At 45.9% G+C, this 10679-nt stretch overlaps 1 protein-coding gene across 4 annotated transcripts in view; it reads left to right on the top strand.

The window, feature by feature from the left end:
• Positions 1-6159: 6159 nt before the first annotated feature.
• Positions 6160-10679, top strand: part of Xpot (exportin for tRNA) — a 37825-nt gene continuing 33305 nt past the window's right edge. For 3 of the 4 annotated variants that reach the window (XM_029482161.2, XM_021173649.3, XM_021173648.3), the window contains exons 1-2: positions 6160-6533; positions 8971-9104. In XM_029482161.2, coding sequence (XP_029338021.1) covers positions 9045-9104 — 60 coding nt within the window. In that variant the 5' untranslated portion in view covers positions 6160-6533; positions 8971-9044. The remainder of the gene's footprint in view (positions 6534-8970; positions 9105-10679) is intronic. The other variant, XM_029482160.2, reaches the window with a different exon arrangement.

Raw genomic sequence — 10679 nt, 5'->3', positions numbered from 1 at the left:
TGTAGAAAAGGGCCGATGTTACTAAATAAATGAACTGTAGACAAGCTGTGGGTGCGTGCTGTAGAATGAATGCCTAATGAAATTCTCACAAATGAAAAAGACACGTAAAAGTAGTTGTAATAAATCTTAAGGAAGAGGAAGTGAAATATGCTGAACATAGACATTGCAGAGCCTCTTAAACCAGTCTCACAGCTGAAATGAAAATTCATGCAATAACTCATTCAAACTGGAGCAAGGGGCCAGCCCATGCTAGATCTCTGTGTGTGCGTGTGTCTGTGTGTGTGTAAGCAGGAAAGTGCAAGTGTGTGTCATGTGTGTGGATCTTGCGCGCGTCCGACTTGACCAGCAAGAACGACACTGCAACAGGATCCTTCTGCACACGTTTATTGGGAGAGCTTGATTGTAGAGGCGAATAGACCCCAAGCCCAGCACTGATGCTGCTTTATATAGGCCTAGGAGAGGCGTGTCTCACACCCGGATTGGTTGTGCTTGGTTGATGCTTACCACCTCATTTGCATGCCTACATCTGATTGGTTAATTTCTCTCTCACCTGATTGGTTAACTTCTCTCTCTTCTGATTGGTTAACTTCTCTCTCATCTGATTGGTCAACTTCTCTCTCATCTGATTGGTTAATTTTGGTTAATTCTCAAAACCTCATCTTGGCAAAAAACTTTACTGCCTATGTATGCATGGTGGCCAGCAGAAGCCTGTGCCACTCTGCAACGGCACATGTGGCTTCCCACATGTGGATGTATTCAGAGGTTAGAGGTTTTCATCCTTTGGAGCTGAAGTCACAAGTGGTTGCAAGCCACCTAATGTGGATGCTGGGAATTGGTGAGGTCTGGAAGTCACCACACAAACCACTGAGACACCCATCTCAGTCAAACTGGGCTGGTTTATTGAATACACACCCAAAGACTGATCAATCAGGGGTGCAATCTAGACACAGAAGCTAAACTGTGACCTACAGAGCTTTGAAGCCTGAAATTCACAAATGTCTCTGCCCAGTTACTCCACCAATCAGGATTTAGGGACAGGAGATTTCCTTGAGAACACGTCTTTGCTGTACACTTATCTTGTCCTCATTCGTTGGGTCATTCGACAGTGGTGGGGTGCAACTTGACTTGCCTAGCATCATGTGCCAACTTGCCAACCAGGATTTCATGTTTCTTTCGGCCAAGTAGAATGTCAATTCCTAGGGAGGTGTTGGGTCCAGGCCTATTGTGGCTATCTATACAACACTGTTCTAACTGTCCTCTATTGTGATTGCTTTCTGTACTGGCTAGTTTTGTGTCAACTTGACACAGCTGGAGTTATCACAGAGAAAGGAGCTTCAGTTGAGGAAATGCCTCCATGAGATCTGGCTGTGGGGCATTTTCTCAATTAGTGATCAAGGGGGAAAGGCCCCTTGTAGGTGGGACCATCTCTGGCCTGGTAGTCTTGGGTTCTATAAGAGAGCAAGCTGAGCAAGCCAGGGGAGGCAAGCCAGTAAAGAACATCCCTCCATGGCCTCTGCATCAGCTCCTGCTCCCTGACCTGTTTGAGTTCCAGTCCTGACTTCCTTTGGTGATGAACAGCAGCATGGAAGTGTAAGCCGAATAAACCCTTTCCTCCCCAACTTGCTTCTTGGTCATGATGTTTGTGCAGGAATAGAAACCCTGACTAAGACAAATTGGTACCAGCAGAGTGGGGTATTCCTGTGACAACCTGACCATGTTTTGGAGAGGACTGTGGAAGGACTTTGGAACTTTGGGCTTGAAGATCCATTCGTTGTTAAGAGCTCTGTCAGATGTTGTGTAGGAGCTTGGAAGATAATGTTGAGAACAGTGCAGAAGATGGAGATTTGGTTTGTGAAATTTCAGAGGGAAAATTAAAGACTCTTTTCAGGGCCATTGCTGTTTTGATTGTGAAGCTTCTGTAGTTCTGGTTAGCTGGGGCTGAAGAATCAGCTGTGATTAACAAGATACCAGAACTACTAAAGCAAAAACTTTGCATTACTGGGACTATTGATGCTGGTTAGCTGGAGCTAAGAAATTAGCAGTGATTAAGAAGAGACCAGCATCGTTGAGGTGACATCTTCTGGGAATTGTTTTCTGAAAACACAAAGAGGCTGTGTTCCAGAGATAGTCAAGGTTGTACTCCTGCTGCAGCGGGACTTGGTAATATGTAAGGGTCACCCAGATGGTACTGGTTTTGAAGGCATGAAGGGGTCACACAGAGCAGCTGAAGCTCGGCACTGTGAGAGGGCATGGAAGGCCATTGGTGAAGGTGCAGCCTCAGTTGTAATTGAAGGCCCAGGACTGAAGGGGTCATGCAGCGTTTTGGAGATGCCAGTACCATGAGATGACCACCAAGAGCAGCAGCAGCAGTGGAGTACAGGCATCTGGAGCCCAGAGGACGACATGTGTGCTACAAAGGGCATGGCTGGAGAAGTGACCCAAGCCCTTGGAGGAGCCCAGAAGATCGTGAGTTGGATCCCAGATGTTGGACGGTTGGAGATTGATTTTTGCTTTGATTGTGACTGTGCCCTGATATTTTCCCTCTTGAAGGAAGAAACTGTTTTAGTGGAGCCCACAGTTAAGAGACTTTTAATTGTAAAAAGACTTTGGATTTTAAAAGAGATGGATATTTTAAAGAGAGATTGAAATTTTAAGAATTTGTAAAGACTATGGGACTTTTAAAGTTATTTAGACCTTGGGGATGAATAAGAATGTAAGGGTTGAGACTTACTAGTGATGTGTTTGTGTGTCAAGTTGACAAGGGGTCAATTGTACTGGCTAGTTTTGTGTCAACTTGACACAACTGGAGTTATCACAGAGAAAGGAACTTCAGTTGAGGAAATGCTCCGTGAGATCTGGCTGTGGGGCATTTTCTCAATTAGAGATCAAGGGGGAAAGGCCCCTTGTAGGTGGGACCATCTCTGGCCTGGTAGTCTTGGGTTCTATAAGAGAGCAGGCTGAGCAAGCCAGGGGAGGCAAGCCAGTAATGAACATCCCTCCATGGCCTCTGCATCAGCTCCTGCTTCCTGACCTGTTTGAGTTCCAGTCCTGACTTCCTTTGGTGATGAACAGCAGCATGGAAGTGTAAGCCGAATAAACCCTTTCCTCCCCAACTTGCTTCTTGGTCATGATGTTTGTGCAGGAATAGAAACCCTGACTAAGACACTTTCCAAGAATGCCAACCCATAGAACATAAGAGAATTTGGGTTAACCGTTAACTCAGGCACAAAGAAGTAACAGAGTAACAGCACATGAGAAAGTTTCCTTGTAACATTAGTAACAGCTTAAAATGATTGGCAATACAAGGCAACAGTTACCCAGGCCTTAACAGGAATCAGACTCAGGTCCTTTGGAAGAGTAACTCTCCAGTCTTGAAGCCTGACATTTCTAACAACTAAATGTGTTACACAAGGTTAAAGGCTATGCACGTCTTGAACATGGTCAGCTGTTGTACAGGAATGTCCTCTTGGGCAAATAACGGCCATCTTGGGGAGTTCAACTGTGCCCACTTGGCTTGCTAAGGATCACACAGGGTAAAGCCAGGAGGTTGTGTTATTTACTGGAAACACATGTTTTTAGTTGTGGCGTGGCCCGGCCTTAGCCCACACCTTTAACCCAGGAGTGTTCTGCTTGAATATTGTAAACAGGATTAAATAAAGTCAAACGTTGGTCAAGATGCAGAGCAAGCAGCCAGTCAACAGGAAGTGAACATAGGCTTATTCAGAAAAAAACCATAGAGAGCAAGAGGGAGTCAGGAGGATGGGTAGAGAGACACACAGGAAGTAGAAGGGAAGGACATTCAGGTTGAAGGAGATTTTTTTGAGACAGCATGAGGGAGGGGATTCCTGGTGGGATATCAGCTGAGGAGGAAGGTTAGCTGAGTGCTTTCTCTGCCTCTCTGAGCTAGCAGGCTCCTGAGTCTTTGTTGGTAAAATCGATTTTGTTATAAAACAGCGATCATCCCTGATGAGTAAGGACTTTGCAGAGCAGCCTTTTTAAGGAAGAGGAGCACCCACACTCAGTAAGTAACCCCTTACTCATGCTCTAGTAAGTCCAATAAACTCCTGGGGTCCCCACACTGAACTTTGAAGGAGTCTTGGTGAACTTGTTCTTAGGACTTTGGGAAGAGGGGTAGACTTGAAGATCCACCTGGGAAGGAGTTTTAGTAACATAAGTGAGTAAGGGTAGCAGCTAAGAAGTAACATCAGTTTTTATTCTACTTCCATTCCCTTCTCACTCTGCCCGCTCTGCCAGCAAGTTTTGTTAGCTCTTTTTGTGGTCTGGGCATTGAAGCTAGGGTGGTGTGTGCGAGGTAAGCACACTATCACTGAGCTATATCCCTGGGCTTCTTCATTCACTTTTAAAGAGAGGATATAGCTATTTTGCCCTGGCTGGCCTTGAAGTTGAGATCCTCCTGCCTCAGCTTCTGAAGCAGCTTGGATCACAGGCTTGTAGAATATCTGGCTTATTCTTAGTAGGAGCTAGAGGCAAGACTTTGACTACACTGAACATGTACATTGAGCATGTACTGAATAAGATATTAGGTGTATTGGCACACACCATTAGTCTCAGTACTTGTGAGGGAGACAGAGGTAGGGGGATCTTGGTAAATTCGAGGCTAGCCTGGTATATATAGTGAGTTCTGGAACAGCCAGAGTTACACTATAGAATACTGTTTCTAAGAAACGAAAGGAAATCTACATGTTGGGTACACTGTATTGTTTTCATGATAAACTCTTTAAACCCAGGAAGTAAACAATTCAAAGATTCCCCACAAACTAACCAGATTAACAAAACCATCCCCTCCCTCATGCTATACACTCTTGGAGGAGCTGAATTGCTGGAACCTCTCCAGCCTGCTGTCTTCGGGGAGGCTGCTGTCTTTGCATCATTTCTGCTCCTGTAAGAAAGTCACCCCAGTAAAAGCCATTGGTTCACCAAGCTTGACTTTTGTGGTATCCTCACTTTAGTCTGTCATCAGTACCGCATCTGGGTACCTATCTGCAGTGTACAGATGTTTGTTCATGTATCCTCAGAGATAGTGTCACTCATGATAAGTCTAACACGTGTATCAAAGTTAATTCATGAAATAGTCAGACCTGGTGGCAACCTGGAACTCCAGTACTCTGGAATTGGAGGCAAGAGAACAGTGAATGCCAGCAAGTTTCAGGCTAACCAGACCTACACAGTGAGCCTCTCTCTGCCTCTAAATAAAATTAACCAAACCTTACCCTCTGAGGCTGGTATTGTCCCACTCTACATAAAATGAGTAAACTGAGATGGACTTAAACACTCATGATGCCAACAATAACGGAAGTGCAGCCTTAGGATTTATAGGTAAAGCTGCTGGAGCTTATACTGCGCCCACAGTAACAATAGCACAGGATCAAAGAAACAAAGCGAACGGAGCACGGGACTTGTACGAATGTTTTCCCTCTCTCTTTTCTTTTTTGCTTTGAGACTGTGTTTCTCTCTGTAATCCTGGCCCTCGCTCTGTAGATCTGGCTACCTCTGCCTCCTCAGTGTTGGAATGAATGGTAATCGCCACCATCGCCAGGGACTGCTTTCGGTTTTCGTTTTTTTCTTTCTTATCTTTTTTTGTAGGCAAATTTAGTAATATTTAAACTGGTTCATGCCAGTAATTCCAGGATTTGTAAAGTTTAGGCCAGCTTGGGAAAAATGAGTGAAAACCAGCCTGGGTTATGGAGTGTGATCTTGCCTCAGAAGCAAAACAATTAAATAAAAAATACAGCGGATTTTTTTTTTTAAAGAGTCCTTAAGCGTCTGGACTCTTGACACGTGGAACCGCTGGAAAGGAATTCAGCAACTGACTCAACACGTGGTTTCAACCACGTCCACTTTTCCGATCTCAGGATCTCCGCACTATATGCCATCTGCCACCTGACCAGACCCTTCCGGAGGGAGTGGAGAGTTACTAATACACGCCGACGCTCAAAAGCGGGGCGCAACGTGGCCGACCTCTTAAAAGCTTAGAGGACCTCAGTAACCTGTAGCTAGGAGGGCGGTGTGCACTCTCCCAGCATGCACCACAGGCCCGCCGGCCACGCCCCCTGCGAGCTCCAGGGAGCACGTGCGCGGTCCTCTGCTCGGAAGCGTCCCATGCGCATTGCACGCTGGGAGTTGTAGTCCCCCGGGCCCAGCCCGCTGGCGGCCGTCTGCACTCTACTTCCATGAGGCTGCTGCTGGCGCGGGTCCGCGCGGCACGACGCGGGGGGCGTGCCTCGCGCTGACTCAGCGGCGGCGTTAGCGGGACCCTGCGCAGTTTTCCTTCCAGGGCCGCCGACTCCGCCCGCCGGCTTGCCAACCTGCCCTCCCTGCTCCGCGCCACGCAAGAGAAGGCGCCCGGGGAACGCCGAGCGCCGAGGGAGCGCGGCCCGGGCCGGCTGCGGCTGTGTTGGAGGACTACAGCGACAAGGACGTGGGCCGCTCTCCGTGCTCCCTGCGTACGGCGCCGCTCCTTGCGGCTGGCCGACCCTCGGGAGTGCAGGCGAGGAAGAGATATTGGAGTGATGGTGACTGGAGGCGGAGGGCGGTGGGCCGGGGACCCTACGCGGCCGGGCGAGCCGGACTTGGGGTTGGGGACGATCGGTGGCGGCCGCGTCCCTATTGCGTGGCTGCCGGTTGCCGGGTGTTTCATCACCCGAGTGGCCACGAGGCTTCGCTCTGGGAGGGATCCGGGCGAAGGATAGGGGGCGAGGCCGGCCTAGGAGGCTGCCCCCCAACCCCATTTGTGATAGTTTTAGAGTACGTCCCACCAGTTTGTGCTGTAGGGACCTCAAAGTTGATCCGCTCCCCACCCCGGGACAAATAGGAGAGAAAGTGTTATTTCTGCGTAGTAATTTGCCAGCAAGGACAGCCTTTTCCCCTTTTTGCTTCTTTACAGTCTTGCAGCCACGGAAAAGCTTGATGTTCCCTGTAACCTGAAAAACGAGTACTTTTTGGAAGCCTTAATTAGTTGTTACTGGGGGAAGTTACGTTGTATTAAAGCGACTTGTCAACTTGATGTTAAAAGGCTGGAAAGATTCAGTCGATCTCAAACAGGCTTAAGTAGGTGTGGAGGAATTTTCCACATTGTTTGATTCTTCTTGACTTAATGGCTGAGGGAAAAACTAAGGCTTCCTATTTTACGTGTTTTTCTCGCTCCCCCCACCCCCACATCCACCTTTTCAGGTAGGATAAAATGTTTACCATATTGTAACAATGTTTAAGCCTGCAAGGCTCTGCATAGATAGGTCAGAATGCTAAGCTTCCTTCCCGGTCTTTATTAGGAAGTTGTTACCTTTTAACCCTGTGTTTTATTCACAGATGGGTGGTTTACCATCTCATTTTATTTTGGTCTGATCTTTTTTTCCGATTGTGTTGAGGGCGAAGGTTTGTGAAGGATTCCTCACTATGGAACAAGTTTGCTGAGGATTTTTTGTTGGTGTTGAGCATGTGCTCGGCTGGGCCTCTTATTTTTTACCTCTTGTCAAGATTAGTGTGAAATGACAAAACGCTTAAGCAGTTTTTTCCCAAAGCAGTGGATAATTTAAAGGAACTCTAGTGGATTTCTCAATCAGGGGTTTACAGACATCCTTACACCGACTTTTCTCTCTGAGCATTTTCAGGAGGAATACTACTTTAAGAATGTCTCAAGTAGTACATCCTGCATGCCTGTCTCTGACTTTGTACACTATTGGAGGCATGCTTTGCACACGTGCACACATTGTAGTCTTTAGGACTTTGCCCCTTTTCCTGCTGACAGAATGGAATGACTTTTGGGTTTTTTTTTGTTTTGTTTTGTTTTTGTTTTTTGGGGGGTTTTTGTTTTTGTTTTTGAGAAATCGAACTGTCACATGGTAGGTCATGGAAGGGATTATCTAATCTGGTTTTGTTAGGATCAAACAGTAGAGCATCGAAGCTGTATTGCTGCACGAGGTGATCTGGAAGTGAAATATTGAAGGCCTTGCAGGGTTTAGCCTGGAAGCTGAGAAGAGCTCTGTGTGTGAAGTGGGGTGTGCTCGAGAGCTGCTGTGTGATGTGGCAAGCGTTGCTGGCCTTGCTGAGGAGCAGGAATGGTCAGGAGTTGTTCAGAAGTGTTGGTATCTTAATCCCGTAGGCAGTCGGGATTTCGATTGCCTGGCTGGGGTCTGCGAGGTTGCTATGAGTGTTCAGAAGAGGGGCTTAACTTAGATCCTGATTTTTTTTTTTTCAATTCCAAAAAGATCAAGGAAAACAGAAGAGTGTAGAGATCTATCTGCAGCCTGGCCCTGGCTTCACCACGCCTGAAAGGCTGCCCGTGACCTCAGTTCACCTCTTGGCCTCTTTGAGTTCTCTGTGGCTCTAATAATTTAAAAACAGATAAATAAAAAAGATGTGTAGCTTTATAGTAGGAATATAAGGATATATCTGTCTGTGCTTATATGTGTGCTTGTGTATATATATGTGCAGGCGGAAGGCAGGGGATCCATATTAGATGTCTTCCTCTGTTGATTTTCACTATAACTTTTTTTTTTTACACAATTTCATACATGTATATAATGCATGCTGCTTATTCTCCTACCTTGAATATTTGTCAGAGCTCTCCACCTCTCCTTATTTTTTGAGACTGGGTCTTACTGAATGTGGAACTTAGCAGTTTGGCTAGGGTAGCTGGCCAGAGAACTTTGGGGATCCGACTATTGTTTCCACCTCCTTCCCCACCCCACCCCCCAGCACTTCATGCTTGTTTCTAGAAGAATTACTTTCTGTATTTGGCGGGGGCACTTTGCGGGGTGATAGCACCTGAAAGCTTTAATGGCATACTTGTTTAGAGTCTGCACAGTTATGCTGCTGTGGGCTCCATGGCCCGTTTTTGTTCTTGAGAGGTCTAGACTCTGTTAGCTTAAGGTGGGTTTTGACTCTTCAGGAGCTGTGTATTTTCAGCCACATCTGATATTCTAGGTAATCATCTTTGTTTTCTGTGCACAGATGATTGTGGATTCCGCTGTGGGATTAGAAGCCACGTCTGTTGTGATCGGAAAACTCCAGGAATAGCGGCCGAGATGGATGAACAGGCTCTTTTAGGGTTAAATCCAAATGCCGATTCAGACTTTAGACAGAGGGTAAGTCAGTCAATGTAAATTATTTTTAAAAGCATGCAACCACAAACATGCGTCAGAGGATTTAGACAGCAAACACATCTGATGATAGAGGTATAGCTTGAGTAAACATTAATAAAACCAGACAGATTTGAGGCATGTTCTGAATATTGAAACATCAAGAGTTGTGATTGATTTTTGTTAGATTGGCTGAGCCAGGATCCTGAAACCTGACCTGTTAAGGCAGGACTTTGTGCAACATGGGACGTTGCTAATTGTTGCAACGTTGAAACACAGTTACAGAGACAGAGAACTTTGTAGTAGGCAGTACATGTTTTACCCTGTGGTTGCTTACCTTGCACTGTAAGTTGCTTAAGTCTGAAGTTGGTGACAGTGAGCCTCCTTACTCGTCTCTGCAGACTGGAAATAAGCAGTTCCGATATGCCACACCTTAAGCTATATAAAACGATTTTGTGACAAGAAATCCATTAGGGGATGCTGGTATATTTGGATAAATGTAAACAATCAAACCTGATGTGGTGCATAAGTCTACTAAGTACTGTAGCCGAGTGATAAAAGAAGACACTAAAAGAACAAGCCTTTAATTAATTTTTAAAGACGTGAGCGTTCTGAAGTTTAGGATCAAAGGAAGGAGGGTTATTCTTGTAGCAAAGGAGAGAGTACTTGTTATAAATGAGCCACAGTTAACAATCTCACTATGTATCAGAGCCATATTTGTTTGGCTTTTTTTTTTTTTTTTTTTTGGTTTTTCGAGACAGGGTTTCTCTGTGTAACCCTGGCTGTCCAGGAACTCACTTTGTAGACCAGGCTGGCCTCGAACTCAGAAATCCGCCTGCCTCTGCCTCCCGAGTGCTGGGATTAAAGGCGTGCGCCACCACGCCCGGCTTGTTTGGCTTTTTTTATGTGGTTTAAAAGACAAAACAAAACTTCCCAAGCAGTTTCTGATACAATACACACCTCTGCTGATAAGAAGGAACTACCCCTCCAAATACAGCAAATAATGAAATCTAGGTGTAGGCACATCAAAAACCTAGCAGTCAAAAACCAGGTAGTGTTGGTGCATGCCTTTAATCCCAGCTTTGGGAGGCAGAAGCAGGCAGATCTCTGAGTTCAAGGCCAGCCTGGTCTACAACAGGATAGCCTGTTCTCAAAAAACAAAAACCAAACACCCTAGAAGTCCAGGCTTTTTGTGTATTAATGGTTTTATTTTCATAGGGACTTAAGCCACCTGCTTTGAAAGTAGCTGAAGTATTACAGTCTTAACCTCAGTCTGCTTTGGTGTTGCACGCTGATTATAATTAAAAGTTTTATACGTGTCCGATGATTTGGGGGGGTTGTTTTTATAGTGCTGGGAATTGAACCTCGGCAAGGGCTCTACAACTGAGCTTTATGCTCTTGTTGTTGTCGTTGTTGTCCTGATTTGGTTTGGGGTTTTTGTTTCTGCTTCAACTCTGGGGTACCAGGGATTTTTTTTTCCAGCCTACCTTGCAAACAGGGTTCAGTTTGTTTGAGGTGTAATCTTGCTGTGTTACCTAGACTGTGGCCTGGCGCTTTCCACATAGCTCAGGCTCACCTTGA

Source organism: Mus caroli, unplaced genomic scaffold, assembly GCF_978045245.1.
Source record: "Mus caroli unplaced genomic scaffold, Mus_caroli_1 scaffold_9, whole genome shotgun sequence".
Classification (NCBI taxonomy): domain Eukaryota; kingdom Metazoa; phylum Chordata; class Mammalia; order Rodentia; family Muridae; genus Mus; species Mus caroli.
This window is presented reverse-complemented; position numbering and strand designations above follow the sequence as displayed.